This window comes from Saimiri boliviensis, chromosome X (genome assembly GCF_048565385.1).
Source record: "Saimiri boliviensis isolate mSaiBol1 chromosome X, mSaiBol1.pri, whole genome shotgun sequence".
Taxonomy (NCBI): Eukaryota; Metazoa; Chordata; class Mammalia; order Primates; family Cebidae; genus Saimiri; species Saimiri boliviensis.
Genome location: NC_133470.1, coordinates 103619449 through 103642787, shown reverse-complemented (window position 1 = coordinate 103642787; position 23339 = coordinate 103619449). Strand labels below are relative to the sequence as shown.

Genomic DNA, 23339 nt, shown 5'->3' with positions numbered 1-23339 from the left:
GTGGCTCTCTCCCAAGGCGAGAGCCACCATGCCCAGCCAAGCTCAGGTCTTTTTTAAGGTTCAAATAGCTACACAGTCAGAGACTATCCTTAACTTCTAGTGTTTCTTGTGATTATACATTTACCTAGTTTGGTAAATGTTTACAAGGAAGTGTAAACATTTGTCACCCTTAACTAGGAACCAATTGTTGTTGACTTCAGGTCAAAATGTCAGTTTCCTAAACCGGCCACAGCAGGTAGTACATTATCAGGAACTAAGTCGAACTTGGATGTTCTAGAGGGCTTTCAAAAGAAGGTACAAAGGGGCCAGGTGTGGTGGCTCACGCCTGTCCTAGCACTTTGGGACGCCAAGGCAGGTGGATCACTTGAGGCCAGGAGTTCAAGACCAGCCTGGCCAACATGGTGAAAGCCCGTCTCTAGTAAAAATGTAAAAATCAGCCTTGTGTGTATCAGTACACACCTACAATCCCAGCTACTCAGGAGGCTGAGGCAGGATAATCTCTTGAACCTGGGTGGCAGAGATGGCAATGAGTAGAGATCACGCCACTGCTCTCCAGCCTGGAAAAGAGTAAGACCCTGTCTCAAAAAAAAAAAAAAAAAGAGGTGCAGAGGAACAAAATCATGAACTACAACCTCTGAAGTGAAAAAGGCACTGAATTAATAATACATAATCTTTTTTTTGTTTGTTTGTTTTTTGTTTTTTTTGTTTTTTTTTTTTTTTTGAGATGGAGTTTCGCTCTTGTTACCCAGGCTGGAGTGCAATGGCGCGATCTCGGCTCACCGCAACCTCCACCTCCTGGGCTCAGGCAATTCTCCTGCCTCAGCCTCCTAAGTAGCTGGGATTACAGGCACGTGCCACCATGCCCAGCTAATTTTTTTTTTTTGCACCTTTTAGTAGAGACGGGGTTTCACCATGTTGACCAGGATGGTCTCGATCTTTCGACCTCGTGATCCACCCGCCTCGGCCTCCCAAAGTGCTGGGATTACAGGCTTGAGCCACCGCGCCCGGCTAATAATACATAATCTTTAACTTTTTTTTTTTAATAAAAAGACAAAGTGACACATAGAATGACTTCTTGTTGATCCAGCACTGTTGGGAAACTGGGTGTTCTACATAGGTAACTGTGTAAGTTAACTAAAATTTCCTCCTTTTGAAAAGCAGTTTCCATATTTTGAATATTTCCAATGAAACTCTTTCTAAAATATACTTTCTGAACTTTTAGGTCAGAATAAGCCAAACACCATTATTTAATACTCTAATTCACTAGTGCCCTCGATGGTTATAGTTACAAAGGTGCCTTTGAGCATTCGCTCATCCTAGAAGATCTCAAACTGCCAAGATCAGCAAGCTCTGGGTCTCCTGTTCAGCTTCTGGTCACCCTCAAACTGTCCTCTCTCACTTCTTCCAGACGCCAAGTCTTACCTGCCTCCAACATGATCCCTTCCTGTGAGTTCCCATCAGCCTCCAACCAGTACGCTTGCTATTTCTAATCTGCCACAGACTGGGAAACTGGATAACCAAAGTATTTTATCTTCATCTCATGTATAAACCCTATCTACCTAATTTGAATGCAAGCTTCTCAAAAGCTTGATTCCTGCTTGACACTTCTTGTAATCCCCAGCACCTAGCACAGTGCTCTGGATACAGGAGCTATTCAATGATTACTGATAATAAACTTCTGAAGGCCCTTTTTCCATGTAGAATGCATGGGCTTTATGACAGCTGTTTCCATCATTTGGCTTTTCTGCTTACTTTTACATTCCCAGCTGTGTTCTGGATGGTTGCACCAGCTAGAAGCCTAGGGATTTACTGTACTTCTATTTCTTGATAAGATACTTGAAGAGAATAAACACATGGCAAAGAGGACATTAAAGTAAGGGATAAAGAGATTTTTTTTTTTTAAATTTCACCAATAAAGAAAAAGGGAAGAAATATCATCTAGCATGTTGACACTTAATCAATGAATGACAGAAAGGCTGGATTCCTTTCTGATTCTTTCCAAAGTATTCTCATTGTCCTTGTCTTAAGTCTCTACCTGCAGCAAAGCATCACCAGTTGTGGTTCACATTCATATCTTGATTGAAAATATTTTCCTCCATGTTTGACACACCTTTCTCTTAAATCCAAGTTAGCCAAAATTAAAATAAGCATGCACTGAGTCTAAACTAAAGCCTTTATCTCAGACAACACTTTTTCACGACTCTCATGGGAAAATTTAGAATAACAGAATCTCAGAGATAGAAGGGACCTTGGCAATCATCTAGGGCAGTGCCTCTCAAATGTGCCTGCACATTAGTACAACTAGAGAGCTTTTTAAAAATACCATGACATACACACCTACTTGTACACACAAAAATTAAAAATTTAAAAAAAAACAAAAACAAAAAACAAAACAAAACAAAAAACCATGGGCCGGGCACGGTGGCTTACACCTGTAATCCCAGCACTTTGGGAGGTTGAGGTGGGAGTATCACTAGGAGTTCGAGACCAGCCTGGCCAACATGGTGAAACCCCATCTCTACTAAAAATACAAAAATTAGCCAGGCATGGCAGTGTACGCCTGTAGTCCCAACTACTCGGGAGACTGAGGCAGAAGGAAGGATTGCTTAAATCTGGGAGGTGTAGGCTGCAGTGAGCTGAGATTGTGCCACTGCACCTCATCCTAGGTGACAAGAGCAAGACTCCATCTCAAAAATAAAAATAAAAAAAAAAAAAAAATACGGGCCGGGCGCGGTGGCTCAAGCCTGTAATCCCAGCACTTTGGGAAGCCGAGGCGGGTGGATCATGAGGTCGAGAGATCGAGAGCATCCTGGTCAACATGGTGAAACCCCGTCTCTACTAAAGATACAAAAAAATGAGCTGGGCATGGTGGCACGTGCCTGTGATCCCAGCTACGCAGGAGGCTGAGGCAGGAGAATTGCCTGAGCCCAGGAGGCGGAGGTTGCGGTGAGCCGAGATCGCGCCATTGCACTCCAGCCTGGGTAACAGGAGCGAAACTCCGTCTCAAATAAATAAATAAATAAATAAATAAATAAATATAAAAAAATAAAAAAAAAATACCATGGCCTACTCCCTTCTAAAGAAAGTATGATTTCATTGCTATTGGGTGGTACTCAAGCATCAGTATATTTTAAAAGCTCCCCAGGTGCCAGGTGGTTCAATTTCACCCCACTTTTCAAAGAGGGAAGAATCTCACCAAAGGTTCAAACAACTAATTTGCCAGTTAGGCCAGAACTACTCATACCGAAAAGCCATGTCTTCTCCATGTAAACTATTCCATCTACGACAGTAGAGTCTCTTCCATCCCTCACTCTTCCTCTCTCTCCAACATCCCCACCTATCTCAAAGTAGATATATTTTCTGAATATTCTTTGCCTTAGAATTCCATTGCATAACTTTTAAAAACCTAAATGATGTATATGTTTCCCTGTATCCTCATGCTTTTTTTTTTTTCTCACAAGAAACCCGAAAGAGATCAATCGGACGAGATTTACCATTAAAGAAGCCATACTGCTTCTCCTCAGATAGGTTGGACTCAACCTACACTTTTCACCATTATTATCACACAGGACTTCTTTAAAATCCCTTGCAAGGTTCAATTTCAATTCTCTGTCAGCCCACTTAATTTCTAGTTTGTACCTGAGCCTTGTAAAACTTAGTGGACTTCCCTCTTCTGGCTTAAACTCTATTTTGTGAAAGATGCCTTTTTCCCTGAAGCAGCCTCTTTACTCTGCCAGTTAGTCATGCCAGGTTCTTTATTTCTTCCCCCAAGCAGTTGGTCTTTTTGATGTCTGGCACACATTTATCTGGGCTTCCAATAAGATGTTTTTACATAGTTTCCAGGCTTCCTGGAGGTTACTGACTTTTTTTTTAACTCTCCCATTCATTTTTTTCCCCTAATTTCTAACATTTGTTAGAGTTTCTTTTTCAAAAGTTGAATACCTGGCTGATAGAGCTCTTTGATTTTTCTTTCCCACCAGATTGCTGAATTAAATGCATCAGAACTTAAGCATAATATTTCAAATTACCTCCAGGATGGAATCGCTCCATGAATTTTCTGCACTTTCATGTTCTCTATAGTAAGCAACAGATGTTTAACCAAGTAGAATTGAAAATGCTAGTTTTTACCTGTTTGTACTTTAGTATGTCTGTCTATTTATATAAGATATTCTGATACCCTTCAAAGCTTGTGTTCTTGGTAAAGACAATAAACTTAAGGTTTTTTATGTTTTAAAAGGTAATCGATGCACACTGAACAACCTCTATGTTCTGAATCTAATGTGGTAAATTTGCTCTAAATTGCCTACAGTTTTTTTTTTTTTTGGAGACGGAGTTTCGTTCTTGCTACCCAGGCTGGAGTGCAATGGCGTGATCTCGGCTCACCGCAACCTCCGCCTCCTGGGTTCAGGCAATTCTCCTGCCTCAGCCTCCTGAGTAGCTGGGATTACAGGCACGTGCCACCACGCCCAGCTAGTTTTTTGTATTTTTAGTAGAGACGAGTTTTCACCATGTTGACCAGGATGGTCTCGATCTCTTGACCTCGTGATCCACCCTCCTCAGCCTCCCAAAGTGCTGGGATTACAGGTTTGAGCCACCGTGCCCGGCCCTTGCCTACAGTCTTGACCGCTCATTCTTTAAAGGAGTGTATCTAAAGGAGTGTATTTTTTTTTTTTTTTTTTTTTTTTGAGATGGAGTTTCGCTCTTGTTACCCAGGCTGGAGTGCAATAGTGCAATCTCAGCTCACCGCAACCTCCGCCTCCTGGGTTCAGGCAATTCTCCTGCCTCAGCCTCCTGAGTAGCTGGGATTACAGGCACACGCCACCACGCCCAGCTAATTTTTTGTGTTTTTAGTAGAGACGGGGTTTCACCATGTTGACCAGGATGGTCTCGATCTCTTGACCTCGTGATCCACCCACCTCGGCCTCCCAAAGTGCTGGGATTACAGGCTTGAGCCACTGCACCCGGCAAGAAGTGTATCTTAAGGCATTAAGAAAAACAATTATGAATCTTTCTGAAAAATTCCCGGCTGGGTGCAGTGGCTCACCCCTATAATCCCAGCACTTTGGGAGGCCGAGGTGAGTGGATCACCTAAAGTCAGGAGTTCCAGCCTGGCCAACATGGCAAAACCCCGTCTCTACTAAAAATACAAAAATTAGCTGGGTGTGGTGGTGTGTGCCTGTAATCCCAGCTACTCGGGAGACTGAGGATGGAGAATCGCCTGAATCTCGGAGGCAGAGGTTGTGGTAAGCCGAGATCACACTACTGCACTCCAGCCTGCGCAACAAGAGCAAAACTCGGTCACACACACACACAAAATCCTATAAGCATTCAGTTATTAATGAAGTGGTAAAGACAAGCACTCTCCCAAAAGAATAAAAATGTTCTGCAAGCTATACCAATGTATCATGCAGATTTACTTTAAATTTATTTCACTTCAAAGTATTTAGATCCAGGCTGGGCATGGTGGTTCATACCTGTAATCCCAGCACTTTGAGAGGCCGAGGTGGGTGGATCATTTGAGGTCAGGAGTTCGAGACCAGCCTGGCCAACATGGTGAAACCCCGTCTCTACTAAAAATACAAAAATTAGCCGGGCACGACAGCACACGCCTATAATCCCAGCTACTCGGAAGGCTGAGGCAGGAGACTTGTTTGAACCCAGGAGAGACTGCAGTGAGCTGAGATCACGTCACCGCAATCTAGCCTGGGCAACAGAACAAGAGTCCATCTCAAAAAAAAAAAAAAAAAAAAAAAAATTAGCCAGGTGGTAGTGGCTTGCGCCTATAATCCCAGCTGCTCTGGAGGCTGAGGCAGGAGAATTGCTTGAGACCGGGAGGTGAAGGTTGCAGTAAGCTGAGATCACGCCACTGCACTCCAGTCTGGGTGACAAAGTGAGATCCTGTCAAAAAGAAAAAAGAAAAAGAAAAAAGAAAAAAAGGAAAAAAAAAAAAGGTGTTTAGATCCAAAAGATTCCTAGGAGATCAACAGACCATGGAATGACAATCTATCATCAAGGCAATATAATCTCATTATAGCACTAGTGTCCTGACATAGAACACAATAGAATTGTCTACGTCATTCTCCCACTTGTTTAGCAAATATTGCACTGACCTACCTACACTTGGTACTACTAGGCACAGGCAACACCAGGAGTTGCCATATTTGTCCTCAAGTTGCTTCCAGTTGCAGAGAGAAGACAAGCATGTGCCTGCACACACAGTTACCTATAATACAAGGCAGTTAGGTACAAAGACCATGGATCTTGTTTCAACAGGGAATCAGGAAGAAGCCGACACATAACCCCGGAGAGTTCAGAAGTGACTCAATGAAAGAAGTATCATTTGAGATGCTTGGAGCAACTGAAGTTCAAAGCACAGGAATGACTCTAATCAAAGTGGTGATGTAAGGAAATTAAGCTGGCAATGTTCGGGATAGAACGGGAAGTGGGGTGGGGGAGAAAACAGACAAGAGTCAGGTAGACCAGTTAAGAACTATTTAAAAGAGTCTGCTGACAGACCTCCTTGTCTTTATCTCTTGCCTCGCCAACCCTTAACCCAAAGAGCCACTAGTTATCTTCCTAAAACAGCTTGACTGACGACATTCCCCTCCCTCAGAAACCCTCATTGGCTCCTCAATTGTATTGTCCAGGAAATACAATTTATGCTCTTTCTACTATTAATACTAGATTGTCTATATCTGGCTTTGACATTTTGTCTACAAAAGATGTGACTGGACCCTCTCCAACATGGTGTGAAAACTGTGCTGTTTTGATGATAGTCCCTTACTAGTTGAAGGTCCTCCCATAGCTTATATCTCAACAAACTCTATGGCAATAGAGAAGGTACTTTCTTGTCTTACTATCTGTACAACATAGCACGAACTATACTCTAGAATAGATAAGACCTTGATTCAAATTCCACCTCTGTTATTCACTAGCTATAAGACAGTGAGCATATTTCGTCATCCCTTTGAATCTGTTTTCTTGTCTGTCAAATGGAGGTGATAATTCTGATGTCATATGGCAGCTGTGGGTTTTAAATGAGACAATCATGTAAGTTCCTTGGTATGGGGCCAGGCCCAGAGACAATATTCAACAGCTATGAACTCTTATCATGAGGCCAAAATACATTTTTTAAAACATAAATGAGAAAAAACCACAGGGCTAAAACAGTTAATGTCACTGGGGAGCCAAAGAGACTCACTTCCAACTGCCTCCGATTAACACCAATGTTGTTTCCCTAGTACAGATAACAAAAAACTTCCTTTTTCATTCCTCAGTCTAGTCTCCAGTTAATCCTGAAATTGCATGCAACCCAACGTGAATCAAATAAAAAAGGAAAACAGTAATTATGCTGAATCAGACATTTTATATTTATATGTTCTAACCAGAGATTGAGCTGCATAAGCCAGAACTTCTACTAAATTCTTTTTTGAACATGCCCAGAGGATACCTCTTGTAAAATACTTGGGACAATTTCTATAGCGATAGGCCCTGTGGCTCAATTAGACCCTCTCCCAGTGAAACACAGAGCCAAACTGATGATTCCAACAAAATAGGAGATCACAAATTCATTGCAAAATCCAACACATTACTTAAGGTGCGGAAGGGGGAATATAAATCTTAAAGACACATACTGTGTGTGTCATATATAACAAACTCACTATTAGAAAGGAAAGTATTGCTACCTCTCTAACACACATACACGCACACCTTTTTCCATATAATCCTAACAGCCTATAGGAGTCCTGGAATCCTCTGTGTGTATATGCATATGAGAGTGTGGGGTTGGGAACATGATCATAAGTGCATTGCTCATGAACCCAAAAGGGAACAAGAAATAAAAACTCCAAAACTGCAACTAAGGCACAAAGTTCTGAGTATCATTCAATGTCACTGTGAAGGGGACCTTTGGCAAGTTCAAGAACATTTCTAACCCATTGCCTCACTCTTTTTTTTGAGACAGAGTCTCACTCTGTCACCGGGCTGGAGTGCAATGGCACAATCTGAGCTCACTGCAACCTCTGCCTCCCGGGTTCAAGCGATTCTCCTGCCTCAGCCTCCCGAGTAGCTGGGACTACAGGTGCGTGCTGCCACGCCCAGCTAATTTTTGTATTTTTAGCAGAGACGGGGTTTTACCATGTTGGCCAGGATGGTCTCGATCTCTCGACCTCGTGATCTGCCTGCCTCAGCCTCCCAAAGTGCTGGGATTACAGGTATGAGCCACCAAGCCCGGCCACTTCACTCTTAAAAACAATTTCAGCATGGGTGAGTAATAAAATGCCCATTGTTGTATACCTTTTACCCCCTGTCTTTATGGGGGGGGGGCGGGCAAAACAAAAATGGTCAGATTTTTAAACTTACCATCACTAGCATTTTCATTTTTCCTAGTGAACCAGCATTGCTAGTTAATATTGTATAGTATTAGAGTCCTAAATCCCTTCTCCTTGGAAATGCCTGGGCACTCCCTTCTCATCATCTGCATCACTCATATGGTACTTACACACTGTGTTGTATTCTAAATTTGTGTGTGCCTCGCTGGACTCAGCATTATTTGAAAAGTACAGCGGTCAAGCAGACAGGCAATGCAGAACCTCAGTTGGAAGTCCCTGTCAGCATGATGTACTCCCTGACACCCTTGAGAGCACATCAGATTATCCTAATTACAACCTATAAAGACTGAGACTCCTTCAGAACATGGAGCATTCTTCAAGCCTGTTCAAACCTCTAGAAGGCAAGTGCAAGGCCATGTGGAATAAAACATCAAACTTGGGCTAAGCGTGGAGCTCAATGAGCTAGACACCCAGACTTTGTGATACTTCACCTGGAAAATGATCCTGGGTGTTTTACACTGAAAAAAGCACATCCCCCATCCCAGGGTAAGTGCCGGGCAATTAATCCATTCAGAACTAGGCTGAATACAAGTCACTATATTGACTACCCCCCTTAAAAAATGACCAAAATTATCTTAGTGTAGCCCAGAGAAGACAAGGCTAATGTATGCATCTTGAGAGGCCAGGACGATGGTAAAGATTACGCCTATTTCTATACTGGCCGTCTAAAGGTATTTACTTGGGTCTGTCTGTGTTGTGACAGTGTCCTAGACTCAAATGAATGCCTCTAACACTCCACATTTTTGAGCCATTCAGTCATGCATTTTTGTTATTGTTGAAAGTGGTGCGAAATTGCACTGCATGAGCTGAAGTCCTTGGTGGTCTTCCAAGGATTCCAGCTAAAAAGGCACTTCCTTTGTTCCTCAGGAGAATGCAGTCCAGTAGGTCATTCAAAAGGGGAAATAAAAGCAGCAGCCCTGGGAGGGAGATGAAGGACAAGACAAAAAGAATAAAATGTTTTGGGTGTGAGCACATTAGCTTCCATTTCCTGCTGCTGGTCACTAATAACTCCCCTATCTTTGGCATGGGGGAATGCCCAGATAGACATATATGCAAAATATCCCTCAGGTGTTTTCTCGGGGTGATGACAATCAAAGGGAACACCTAGGACAGAGTCTGTGAGCACTCTTCAAGCTTCCTTTTTCCTGAGATGCTGGCTGTGGAAGATGCTCCGCCACAGCGATAGACTGCACAGAGCAAAGATGGAGAAACTGGGGAGGGCAATTTCACATCCCACTCCCTGAATGCGTGCAGTCAATATCAAAGGCACATATTGTTCGCATGAGCAGAAGATGAAACCTTGTCACATTCCCATTAAGTGCAGAGCTGCATCTACCCCTTCAAAATGTGGGAATGACAACTGTAACCTTCACGCCAATCATCTCCGCTGTGCCCAGGCCCAAACTGTGTAGGGCACAAAGGCCCCAGGTTTGACCTGCAGAGCCCCCAAGCTTCAGTGGCTGCTGGTTCACTTCACTTTTTCTGGCGGGGAGGGAGGAAGGGAAAGAAAGAGGGCTTTTCAGGGCTCTACAACCAATAAAATCGTGCCGCTTTGAGGACATACTTGAGCTCCCCAAAAGACAGGCAGCTCAAGGGCAAACAGTGTCTAATCAGTAGCGAGCACGTTATTTGGTAACTGCCAAGGTGCACTGGGCACCTGGGCTGCTCCAACAATTTATTTCTTCGGTTCTATTTCTATACACATGCCAGTTACACTCGAAAAGTGCCCAGCAACCTCTCTCAATTACCTTTGTAATTTATATGAAATTGATGACTGCACTTAATCTCCAAGGTTATTAATAGCCCTTCCAAAAAATGACCCCCAAGTCTTCCTAGGCCTTTGGAAGCGCCTGGTTGAAATTACAGTATTTCCTTTGCTGGCTGTCGGCCCCCTGCCCGCCCCACCCGGCGACCAGCACCGCAAGGCAAAGGCGTGCTCCACTCACTTCCATGAAAAGTTCGGAGTGGAGGCTCGGCCTCCCGGGCTCGAATCTCTCACTCCTCCATTAAATTACGCTGGCCAGCAGCCAGCTAGATTCGTGGTGCTTTCTGAACCCCCAGGGCAAACGGGCTACCTGAGCGGCCGGCGGGGCTGCGCGCAACAGTTGGCCGCTGCGAAGAAATAAGTGCGATTCGGAGGGGACCCGGCGGAACACCGCCGGCGTCCTTGCCGGGAGGGATTCAGGACACCCGCCGAACGCTGCCTCCCCAGCGCTCTAAGAGGGGCTTTCACAAATACCCCTATACACCCCCATCACACCCCCCTGGCGCCAAAATCCGGTGAACTTTTTCACAGGCTAAGCCGTCTCTATTTGCATAACCATCTCCAAACTGAGATTCAGGTTTCCTGTAATCAGTCCTTTCAAAGGTCTGTAATTGAAAGAGCAATTAACCCTTAAAATGAGGTAAGAAAAAAGAAAGGGGGGAAAAATACCCTTCTGGTCCGATACCTCCTGGAAAGTAAGAGTTCCCAAAAGTCAGGGTTTCGAGGGGTGGAGAGTGAGGGTAGTCGTTTGCTTTTTAAAGGCGACTTCTAAAGCCGTTGCAGCTACTAAAACTCCTAATCCGTGTCAGCGGTGCAAGAGAGGCGGGGAGAGCGTTTTAAAAGAACATCAATGAAACATCTAGTTCCACGTTTTGTGATCCCCAGAATCTGGCAAGCTCCGGGAGGTTTCCATCTACCACACCCCACTGACGACCCCCACCCCCCTCGGCCTCTCGTCACCCATAAAACAAAGCGGGGCGTCCTGTAAGGAGTTCAACCCGGAAAAGACGAGGGAGCCGGTGACACGCATTTTGAGGGCCAGAGTCATCAGGGGCATCCCGGGACCGCGAACAGTGCGGGGAAAGGGGAAGCGGAGGGTGGGAGTGGAGCGCGACAGTGGCACCGGGCAACCTGGCGTCGCCCCTCCACTCGCAGTGCTGGGGGAGGGGGGAGCGCCGCGCCCGCGGGGAACGTCCTGCGCCTGGGCTGGCTGGCGGGCTGGCTGGCCGGCTGGCTGGCTGGCCGGCCGGCCGGCCGGCCGGCTCGCTCGCTCCTGCTCTCTCCACTGCCCATTTCTCTCTCTAGTGTACCTGCGTCCGGCGCAGGGGGCGGCGGGGCAGGGAAAAGGGGTCGCGTCCCCTTTCCCGAGGTGTTGGTTTCTGCACCCACGTCCTGAGGGTGCCCACCTACCGTTGATCTCGTGCAGGGGGGCATCGTTCTTGTTGAAGCCTTTGGACACGTAAAGACGTCGCACTTCCGAGCAACTTTTCGACTTGAGCTCCGCAGCCAGTAGCGCGGCGCTGAGCACCGCCAGGGTGCAGAGAAGCGCGGGCAAGCCGAACCGTGCCATGGTGCGGACCGGGGTGGACGCACTCCCACCTTTGGGACGGGACGGGAAACGTCGCTACGGCAGCGGGCCAAAGGCTGGCGGAGTCAGGGACTAGTGAGTGGAGCTAGAGGGCGAAGGAGTTGGAGTTGTGGAGGAGGCAAGCAGGCGGAGGAGACGCGGAGCGAAAAGTGAAGCTGGGCCTCGCGTCAGGCAACGGTCCCCGGTGCCAGGCGCCTGGCCAGAGGAGAAGGAGGAGAAGGAGGGCGTGGAGGCGGCGCGCGGCCCAGTGGAGCAGAGGCGCGGGCCGGTGACCTAGGGGTTCCGCGGGGAAGCGAACCCGGTAAGCTGGCCGGCCGGCTAGGCGGAGACGCAGGGAAGGAGGGGAAGGTAGCAGGCGCCGCGGGGACCGCGGAGGGTGTGGGCAGCGGCGGGCGCTCGCTGCGCGCTGCTCCGACTGCCCTGCACTGGTCCGCTCGTTCGGCTGGATTCAGCTCGGCTGCCTCTGCCCTCCGCCGCGCGGCTGTGCCCTTCTCAGCTCTGCCGCTGATTGACTGGCCGGCGTGCGCGGCGACGCTCGCAAACTTGGCCAAGCGGGCGGCACTGGGGGAGGGGGGAGGGGGCGGGCGTCGGGGGGGCCGGAGACAGGCGGGAGCAAGCTGGGCCGGGCCGGGAGAAAACCTGGAAGTGGGGTTGGATCCGGAACGGCCAAATCCACTTCCTAGGGGGCCGCACCGGGCGCCCGGCGCTCTTTCGCGCGACAAGCCCCACCCGGCTCCTCCTTCCTTCCCTCCTCCTCGGAGGCGGGGAGCCAGCCTACCGCCCCCCAACCGCAAAGGGAACGCCAACTGCTCCGGGCTGGAGGGCCCAGGTCCCGGGGAACCGGGCGGCCTGGGACTTGTCCCGAAGCCCAGGTCTGAGCCGCAGGCCTTCTTGCGCGCCGCCACCTGACCCACAGCTTGCGGGCAAAAGCCGCGCGGAGCCCTCCCGCGGCGATATCCGCCTCCCCGCCGCCATCCCGCACCCGCGGACGTTCCTATCCGCGCAGCTCCGCGGCTGGGCGGGGAAGGCGCCCACGTTAGTCGCATTGTTTCGCTGCAGGCAGTAGGGGGATTTGGGTCTCCGAGCTCGTCCTAGAGCCTCACCTGGTCTTCCCAAACCTGCTTCCCATCGGACAGTACTCATGAAACGCTAATTTGTCCAGGACCCCGGCAAGCATTCTTCCCTCATCGGCTACACTACAACCCGCGACGCCACTCCCATCCCCCACCCGGTTCTACAAATCGAACCGAACCCTGAAGCGGGAGAAATCCCCAACGCCGAGGTGAGGCGGCAAAGTCAGGGTTGACCGCAGAGATCTTGGAGACCATTTGGCTCAACTCTTGTTTCTATTAGGTAGGGGAACTGGGGCCCAGAAAACGGAAGCGACTTGCACGCACGGGAAGGGGGTGTCCAGCACCCGGGACTCTTGACTCCCGAATTTCATGGAATAATGGTAGCCAAGGACCCCCAAATCCCCTACCCCCCGCCAAGCCCCGTGAGAGAGACTGACACCCCTCTGAGACTCAGTCCCCACTTTTCCACCAGAAAACTGGAAATGGGCGAGTCTTCCCATCTTGCAAGCTTTGTCAGGTTCCATTAATGAGTGTTTTTTTGAAGCTCCCAGGGCTCCTTAAATGAAGGGAACTGTGCAGATGGAGAACTTGTCATTATCATTGTTATTGTTACAATCTGCTTTAAGAGGTTAGGGTGAGAAGTTCCTCAGACACCTCGGGAGTGTGCTGGGAACTGAGCAGATAAAAAGGGCTAGAACTTATTATTTGGCTAGACTCTCAATTCCCATGAAATTACATAGGGCAAGGATACGAACCATCATTACAGTTATCACCCTCAGAGGCTTTCTTGAGCTTTCTCCACTGTTGTTTGTAAACTACGTTGACATGGCTGGCTATGAGGAGCTGTTGTTTTGAATGCCCAGTTGCAAACTCTTCTATGTTTTGTTAACTCTTACAGACCATCAACATAAACAGATAGTGACCCGTCTACTACTGGGACTTCCAATTTCTGTGGGCTGGCAGAGCATTTAACTCTGAAACTAGGAGGGCAGGTTTTTTTTAAATGTGCAAGCTCAACTACAGTTGAATTTCCTGTCATTTTCAAGGGACTTTCAAATAATCCAAGTTTTCCTTAAACTGATAACCATCAAGTCGTGAAGGCATTGCTAGGGCTTAGCTGAGCACTTTAAATTTTCATTGATTGATGCATTTACTTAAAGATGTTCTTCACCAAGGAGAATGGGCTATGAGATGCAAGCAACATTAGTATAAAATGGAAACCACTAACCATAAGAGAGAAAATTACACTCCTAAACCATGAAGGTCAAATCAGAAACGTGCTTCTCACACCAAGGCTGGGAGGAACTCATTCCTTGCCACCCCCTCCCACCCTAAGTTTACTCCTGCTCTTCCTCTTAGTGTATTATTAACCCAAACTTGAGCGTTTTCTACCAGAAACAGTAACCTCTGGCTACAAACAGATCTGGACAAGCCTGAACTTTACCTAGGGAGGCAGGAACCCCAAGCCCTGCTCAGAGGTGGCTCCCACTTCAAAGCTTCCTTTCATTTAAATACAAACAGGGTGAACAACTGGCATCTACGAAACAAATACCATCCAGGAGGAAAACTTTTCAAATGGGCCAGAGCTCCTTCTCTCTCCCACCCCCATCCCAGTTATCTTCAGAAGAGGCTTCTTAGTGGAGATGCAGCTACTCCTTGCAAGTTCTCTCAGTGCCAAAAAATGAATCGGAGGCTGCGTGTTGAATGCAAAAATCAATGACTTCTCAAGCTGATTAACCTTCATATAACTTTTTTGACTTTTTAGAATTGTGGTAAAATGCACACGCATGAAATTTGGTACCATTTTAACCATTTTGAAATGTACAATTCAGTGGCATTTAGCACAATCATAATGTACAACCATCACCACTAGCTACAGAACATTTTCATCACTCCAAAAGGAGACCACATACCCATTAAGCACTCAAAGTTCAGTCTCTTCTCCCTACAAACCACTAATCTGCTTTTTGTCTCCATGGATTTGCCTATTCCAGACATTTTGTAGAAATGGAATCATACAATACGGGGCTTTTGTGTCTGGCTTCTTTCACTTAGCATCGTGTTTTCAAGGTCCATCCGTATGGTATCGTGTATCAGTACTTCATTCCTTTTTATGACTGAATAATGTTCCATTTACAGATATACCACATTTTGGTCGTATAGCACTTCACAAGTTTGCACAGTGCTTCCAGGTGCACCCTTGTACCTTAGAACATTTTGGTTTGGGGGTTGTTTTTTGTTTTATTTTTAATTGATAAGCAAACCAAGTCTCAGCAAGGTTCTATGGCTTGTCTGCAGCCACAGAGCTCTTGGGTGGCTGAACCAAGACTGAAATCTAAGGCCTCTTACCAAATCCCAGGCTATTTTTGGTGGTGGTGGTGGTGGTGGTGGTCGTGGTGGTGGTGGTGGTGGTGGTGGTGGTGGTCGTGGTGGTGGTGGTGGTGGTCGTGGTGGTCAGAGAACACAGTGCTCCGGGTCTCTCTGGGTCAGCAGTGAATGTACAACTACCAAGGTCCTGTGAAAGTGTCCTTGTTTTAGATTGATAAATGTTCACTGAGTACCTCCTATGTGCCCAACAACGCTCAGTCCTAGAGGGAGGGAAGTTGTATAAGCCAAAAGGAGTTTACAGTTTTATAAGCAGTATATAAAGGGTTGCTTAGATCGAATGCACTAATGGTATACTTATTTTTCCCAGCTCAGGAGTTTCCCCTGATGTGAACTGGGAAGGGGAGGGTACATTTGCTGGTGGGCAGAGAGAACAAAGAATGTATTCCCATGCTTCTGTCCTCCAAGCCAAGAGAACTGGTTGGGCCAGGTCTACTCTCTCAGCTTTGAGGACACTTCTCATGGCCCGCTGGGGAGCTACCCTGATTGCCAAATATGGGGCTGGGAAAAACCAAGGCTGGGCAAGTAGTTCATATTTGTTGAGAGGCCAAGGCAAGAGGATTGCTTGAGCCTAGGAGTTCAAGACCAGCCTAGGCAACATAGACTCTGTCTCTACAACAAAATTAAAAATTAGCCAGGCACGGTGGTGCACACCTGTGGTCCCAGCTACTTGGGAGGCTGAGGCAGGAGGATCACTTGAGCCTGGGAGGTAAAGTAAGATGTGGTCACACCAGTGCACTCTAGCCTAGGTAACAGCGTGAGACCCTGTCTCAGAAAAAAAGAAAGAGAAAGGGAGAAAGTGGGAAAGGGGAAAGAGGAAAGAAAAGAAGGAAGGAAGCTTCCTCCCTTAGGGTAAGATGTTGGCCTTCAGCCCTCTATCCTTCCCCGTATCCAGCCCATTCCCCACACAGCCATCAGAGTGAGGCTTTGGCAACATCATCTGGACAACGTCCTTCTGGCTGATTTTTGTAGAAACATTTTGCCATGTTGCCCAGGTTGGTCTTGAACTCCTGGGCTCAAGTGATCCTCCCACCTTGGCCTCCCAAAGTGCTAGGATTATAGGTGTGAACCACAGTGCCTGCACCGCCCCGCCAACTGCCTTTTTGAAAAAAAAAAAAAAAAAAAAAAAAAAAAAAAAAAAAAAAACAGGCTCTGTTGCCTAGGCTAGAGTACAGCTTCCACCTCCTTAGGCTCAAGTGATCCTCCCAGCTCAGCCTCCCAAGTAGCTGGGCAACTGGCATATGCCACCATGCCCAGCTAATTTAATTTTGTAGAGACAGGGTTTCACCATTTTGCTTAGGCTTCATTTCCAGCTTGCTTATTGGCCCTTCCCTCTCCTGTATCCTATACTCTGGCTCCACAAGAATGTATCATCATTCTCTATCTTACATGGATTTCTCTACCTGTACCCTGCCCCTTCTTATAACTAGCCTTTCATTCCCCTCTATTTCTTGGACATTTCTTTCATACTAATCCTTCAACACTCAGCTGAGAGTCATCTCTTCTGGAAAGCTTTCCTGGATTCCTCCAAGCAGAGTTAACCCCTCTTCCTTCTAGGTCTCCAAAGCATTGTCTGCATAAAAATGACTATGATACTTGGTCCTTCGCAGAGGCCACATTTTCTTTGAGGGTTCCTCTACTACCAGCTCCCAAGAGCTCTTCTAGGCTTTATTTTATTTTATTTTATTTTAATTTTTTGAGACAGAGTCTTGCTCTGTTGCCCAGGCTGGAGTGCAATGGTGCAGTCTTGGCTTACTGCAACATCTGCCCCCTACGCTCAAGCAATCCTCCCACCTCAGCCTCCCGAGTGGCTGGGATCACAAGTGCACACCACTGCACTAATTTTTGTACTTCTGTAGAGATGGGGTTTCGCTGTATTGCCCAGGCTGGTCTAGAACTCCTGGACTCAAGCAATCTGCCCATCTTGGCTTCCCAAAGTGCTAGAATTACAGGCTTGGGCCACTACACCCGACCTTAGGCTTTATTTTTATTTGCATGACTATTGCCCAGAAGAGTACAGGTTCACCAGATGGGCAGTTTCCCTGGGGAATAAAAGACCTGTATTTGTATTTGAAATCTCCTGACTTTTAAATGTTAACGACTGCTTCAGAACTCTTAAAATTTGTTTGAGCCGGGTGCGGTGGCTCAAGCCTGTAATCCCAGCACTTTGGGAGGCCGAGGCGGGTGAATCACGAGGTCGAGAGATCAAGACCATCCTGGTCAACATGGTGAAACCCCGTCTCTACTAAAAATACAAAAAATTAGCTGGGCATGGTGGCGTGTGCCTGTAATCCCAGCTACTCAGGAGGCTGAGGCAGGAGAATTGCCTGAACCCAGGAGGCGGAGGTTGCGGTGAGCCGAGATCGCGCCATTGCACTCCAGTCTGGGTAACAAGAGCGAAACTCTGTCTCAAAAAAAAAAAAAAAAAAAAAAAAAAAAAATTTGTTGAGAGGGCCAGGCGCAGTGGCTCAAGCCTGTAATCCCAGCACTTTGGGAGGCCGAGGCGGGTGGATCACGAGGTCAAGAGCTCGAGACCATCCTGGTCAACATGATGAAACCCCGTCTCTACTAAAAATACAAAAAAAAAAAAAAAAAAAAAATTAGCTGGGCGTGGTGGCACGTGCCTGTAATCCCAGCTACTCAGGAGGCTGAGGCAGGAGAATTGCCTGAACCCAGGAGGCGGAGGTTGCGGTGAGCCGAGATCGCGCCATTGCACTCCAGCCTGGGTAACGAGCGAAACTCCGTCTAAAAAAAAAATTTGTTTGAGAGATTCAGCCTGTCGTCAGCCTATGTTTCTCCCAGTAGCTTTCCTCCCTCACCCCATACCTCTCTTTTCAAGCAACTAAGCAGTATCTTCTGTTTGCTTTATACAAAGGTTGGTTCTGTAAAGGTTCCAGAGACTTGAAAGATAGATGCCTTTGAGGATCTGACAGCCTGTTTAGGGAGGTAGGACCCATATCTACATGGAGAAAGACTCTGGCAAATATAATATAAGGTAATGCATGTCTGCCAGTCATCCTGAGACAGGAGAATAGGGTCTGGAGGCAGGGAACCTAAGGCTGATTCACTCTGACTTCCTAGAGCCAAATCAAAAGGAAAAACCCAACTTTCCACACTTACGAAACAAGAGGACCAGAGGCCTACAAGATTGGAGATGGTAGGAACCCCTTGAAGCCTTATGGGATGAAGAAGAGTCCACCTAGGCAGAGAGCCAAGATGGGGAATGGGAGGCCAGCAGAGGCCTGTGAAGGCATTATCTTGAGTGAGTACAGGTTCATCTGAGAGACCATAATGAAGTAAGGTGCCAGAAAATGGAGACACATTATCCTGGGGTCACAGTGCCATCTTGAGCCTATCAACACTGAAGATTTATAAGCAGAGAGGGAGATATCAAAGTAGTACATTGGAAAGAATGATCTGAAGGGGTGGGAGGCATAGGATGGATTGAAAAGAGGCAAGTTGCAGTTTTCTCAGCAAAGTGATGGAGGCCCAACATTTCCTCATCCAGGGATTCTGTATGAAAAGCAAAAAATGAATAGGACCAGATACAGCGGCTCATGCCTGTAATCCCACCACTTTGCTGAGGTGGGCAGAACACTTGAGCTCAGGAGTTCAAGACCAGCCTGGACAACGTGGTGAGACCTTTTCTCTACAAAAAATAAACAAAAAATTAGCTGAGCATGTTGGCCCCTGCCTGTAGTCACAGTTACTCTAGAGGCTGAGGTGGAAGGATTGCTTGAACCCAGAAGTTTAGGCTGTAGTGAGCCGAGACTGCACCATTGCAATCCAGGCTGGGCAACAGAGCAAGACCTTTTATCTTAAAAAAAAAAAAAAGAAATACACAGGAGATGGAGGTTGTAGTGAGCCAAGATCGCGCCACTGCACTGCAGCCTGGCGCCTGGCGACAAAGTGAGTCTCTGTCTCAAAAAAAAAAAAAAAGGAAATACAATAAATAAATACAAGAAGGAAAGAAGAAAGGCAGCGTTACCCAATGAAAGAGGCTGTGGGGCCAAGCAAACAGAGTTAAATCCTGGTTCTGCCATTTACTGTCTATGTGTCCTTAGATAAGTAAACCCCCCACGCCAGCCTCGTGTTTCTCGTGTGTCACACTTACACTATGAGGATTAAAAATATAGACAGATAGATCGTTAGATACATATATAGGGTATCCCTCTTGGCCCAAAGCATACCTAACTCATTTTTGTACCCTCAGCACTGGACACAAAGTAGAAAATAAATATACTTTCAAGTAATTGGAAAGCACTTAGCACACTGCCTGATATAAACCATTTATTTATCCATTACTCATTCCTTCATTTAACAAGTATTTACTGAGGAATGTCACTCTTTTAGGCTTTGAAGATATAGTAAATTGATCTAATAATTTTGTATCAGGGCACCTGAGTTACATCTGTATTGATCCATACTTAGCATTGAATTATTAATTATTCTGTTGTAGAACACAAAGGGATTTCAATTACTTTCATAAATATGACCTTCTCACCACAGAGAAGCTGTTTCTTTTTTTTTTTTTTTTTGAGACGGAGTTTCGCCCTTGTTACCCAGGCTGGAGTGCAATGGCACGATCTCGGCTCACTGCAACCTCCGCCTCCTGGGCTCAGGCAATTCTCCTGCCTCAGCCTCCTGAGTAGCTGGGATTACAGGCACGTGCCACCATGCCCAGCTAATTTTTTGCACTTTTGGTAGAGACGGGGTTTCACCATGTTGACCAGGATGGTCTCGATCTCTTGACCTCGTGATCCACCCGCCTCGGCCTCCCAGAGTGCTGGGATTACAGGCTTGAGCCACCGCGCCCGGCGAAGCTGTTTCTTATTAGCCCCATTTTTCTGATGAGATAACAGGCCCAAAGAGCAACATGGCCATTCTTATGTAATAATCATATAAGTGATTTATATTCATGCTATTATTTGTGATAATAATAATATAACATATTATTTTATACTTTACTACAGGGACAAAGTTTTCATGAAGTATGCAACTTTTGCGAAATTTACATCTCATGCCCTGTGCTCCTAGGAGAACAGAGACCAAAGGCTACAGTATAGGAAGAGAGCTGGCTAATGTTCTCTGCACCTAAGCTTTTATTTATAGTCTGCTTTATAAGAGCATTTCTAATTATTGAAAAAAGAGCCCACTTTTCAGCGAGTATATTTACATGTGATGGTAGAACGGTTGCCATAGATATTCATTACTCTAGCTTGTTGCACATGATTTGATCTACATTTTTAGATGTAAAAATATGTATTTCAGTGTAATTGGAAGAGAGTTCCTTCTCTAATTTGCCCACTTGGCATAAATAGTTCATTCATGGAAATAAAATTATTTCTTCTTTTGTTTTGTTTTGTTTTTGAGACAGAGTTTTGCTCTGTCGCTGAGGCTGGAGTGCCTGGTGCCATTTCTGCTCACTGCAACCTCCGCCTCCCGGGTTCAAGCGATTTTCATGCCTCAGCCTTCAGAGTAGCTTGGATTACAGGCACCTGCCATCAAGCCCAACTAATATTTGTTTTTGTTTTGAGACAGAGTCTGGTTCTCTCACCCACGCTGGAGTGCAGTGGTGCAATCTCGACTCACTGCAAACTCCAAATCCTGGGTTCAAGTGATTCTCATGCCTCGGCCTTCCAAGTAGCTGGAATTACAGGTGCCCGCCACGACACCCAGCTAATTTTTGTATTTTTAGTGGAGACGGGGTATCATCATGTTGGTCAGGCTGGTCTCAAACTCGCAACCTCAAGTGATCCACCCACCTCGGCCTTCCAAAGTTCTGAGATTACAGGAGTGAGCCAACATGCCCAATCTTAATTTTTGTATTTTTAGTAGAGACGAGATTTCACCATGTTATAAAGGCTGGTTTCAAACTCCTGACCTCAGGTGATCTACCCACCTTGGCCTGCTAAAGTGTTGGGATTATAGGTGTGAGCCACCACGCCCGGCCATATTCTTTTGATTAAATAAAAACCCTGGCACTTCGAGTTGGCACTTAGATCGTTGAAGGCACTTCTGGAACATTCATTTTTCAAACATGTTTATATTATTCTTCCACATCTTACCCAGCTGATGAGAAAATCACACAGGAAAAAAGAGACAGGATGGAGACAGGGAGCTTACATTGTTACAACAGAGGCTACAGGAATACGAGATCTGTAAGGTACCTTGGCATTCTAGTCAATCCACCTCAAACTTGACCTTTCCTTTTTTGTTTTTCAAAATTTCAAGCCTGTGAAGGGCTGTCAGAGACAAAGCGCAAGGTGTGACTAAAGCAGTTGTTGTAGCAATGGTGTTTTCCAACCTTGTTTCTTCTACTTGGATTTCATATGAGAATAAGAGCTCCCAGGTATCAGGCACATTTGCGGCTCAAGATGGCAAAGGACATCTGATGACATGTGGTACTGCACGTTGCATTTTATATTCATTCTATACCCCATTTGGAAAAGCAGACAAGCTGTCTGGTGTCAGCTTTAATCTCCCAGGGATCCAGGGAGCTAAAGGGCACCCTCCCCCAACTCTGGCCCTGAACTTTATGAAACCTGCTCCTCTTCAGTGAGGATCAGGAAACTGAGCTACAAACACAGAAAGCAACAGAATGTTTTAAATGGACATGAAAATGTTCTTAATCAAGTGCAAATTTAGCCCAACAGGTTTTTTTGGACTTGCACTTCAAACCTGGGAAGTTAGAATGAATTCCTTTTCTTTTTTCCTCCTCCTCTTCTTTTTCTTCTTCTTACTTTTTCATAGCACCATCATCCTTGCTTTTATGTGAAGAGACAATATGCATGTTTAAGAAGTCCCAGCAGGGAGCAGCCATTTTTATTCCAAAGAGATACCACAGATAAAAAGAGTTGGAGAGAGGGTCAGCCATAGTTTGACATTTGTCATTTTCTAACCACTGATGGGCAATGTCTGCGGAACTGCTGCTGTTACTGCTGCTACAATAACGCATTCAAATGAGAAGGAAACTATGAAACCTGGATAGACATTCCAAGCGTGTAGCTGAATCTAGGCTGTACACCAGCACGAGGGGGGTGGCTTTTCCCATGTCCCTGTCTACTAACATATGCAAGCTTCTCTCACCCAGACTGACTTTCAATGATAATCCTATGCAACATTTTCTTTCTTTTTTTTAATTTTTATTTATTTTATTTTTTTTTGTGAGACGGAGTTTCGCTCTTGTTACCCAGGCTGGAGTGCAATGGCGTGATCTCGGCTCACCGCAACCTCCGCCCCCTGGGTTCAGGCAATTCTCCTGCCTCAGCCTCCTGAGTAGCTGGGATTACAGGCATGCACCACCATGCCCAGCTAATTTTTTGTATTTTTAGTAGAGATGGGGTTTCACCATGTTGACCAGGATGGTCTCGATCTCTTGACCTTGTGATCCGCCTACCTCGGCCTCCCAAAGTGCTGGGATTACAGGCTTGAGCCACCGCGCCCGGCCGCAACATTTTCTTAATAATTTTCAGAGGCCTGGGCACGGTGGCTCACGCCTATAATCCCAGCACTTTGGGAGGCTGAGGCGGGCAGATCACGAGGTCAGGAGTTTGAGACCAGCTTGACCAATAGGGTGAAACCCTGTCTCTACTAAAAATACAAAAATTAGCCGGGCATGGTGGTGTGCACCTGTAGTCTCAGCTACTCAGGAGGCTGAGGCAGGAGAATCACTTCAACCTGGGAGGTGGAGATTGCAGTGAGCCAAGATTGCACCACTGCACTCCAGCCTGGGTGACAGAGTGAGACTCCGTCTCAAAAAAAAAAAAAAAAAAAAAAAATCTCAGAGTATGTGGTGCTTTATTCCAGCATGCAGGAGGCTTCGGGGGTTGGGAAGAGGATGCATACAAATTGGCAGGAATGAAGAAGGGGCTCTTCCCTGCTCCTCTAATCCCACCACTTCCAAGAGAAACCTGCTTTCTTCCCCCTTGACTTCCCAGGACCAAGGTAAGGAAGTAGCTAAAAAATAATACATGAAGAGAAATTCGTTTTCATAAGTCAGACTTCCAGTTTTAAACAACCTAGTCTAATTTCCATGACCTCCAGCTTTATTTCCTTTAAAGTATGGGTTCATATGAGACTGCCTGTCTTTAATAAATAGGTATAAATGATATGATCTTTAAATTTTGCTGTTTTTA

At 46.3% G+C, this 23339-nt stretch overlaps 1 protein-coding gene and 1 long non-coding RNA gene across 2 annotated transcripts in view; one reads left to right on the top strand and one right to left on the bottom strand.

The window, feature by feature from the left end:
• Positions 1–11725, bottom strand: part of GPC4 (glypican 4) — a 129943-nt gene extending 118218 nt beyond the window's left edge. The window contains exon 1 of the mRNA XM_039464107.2: positions 11566–11725. Coding sequence (XP_039320041.1) covers positions 11566–11725 — 160 coding nt within the window. The remainder of the gene's footprint in view (positions 1–11565) is intronic.
• Positions 11726–11961: 236 nt separating this feature from the next.
• LOC120361882 (uncharacterized) overlaps positions 11962–23339 on the top strand; it is a 28280-nt gene continuing 16902 nt past the window's right edge. Inside the window, exons 1-2 of the long non-coding RNA XR_005577931.2 lie at positions 11962–12044; positions 23011–23148. This is a non-coding gene — a long non-coding RNA (uncharacterized LOC120361882). The remainder of the gene's footprint in view (positions 12045–23010; positions 23149–23339) is intronic.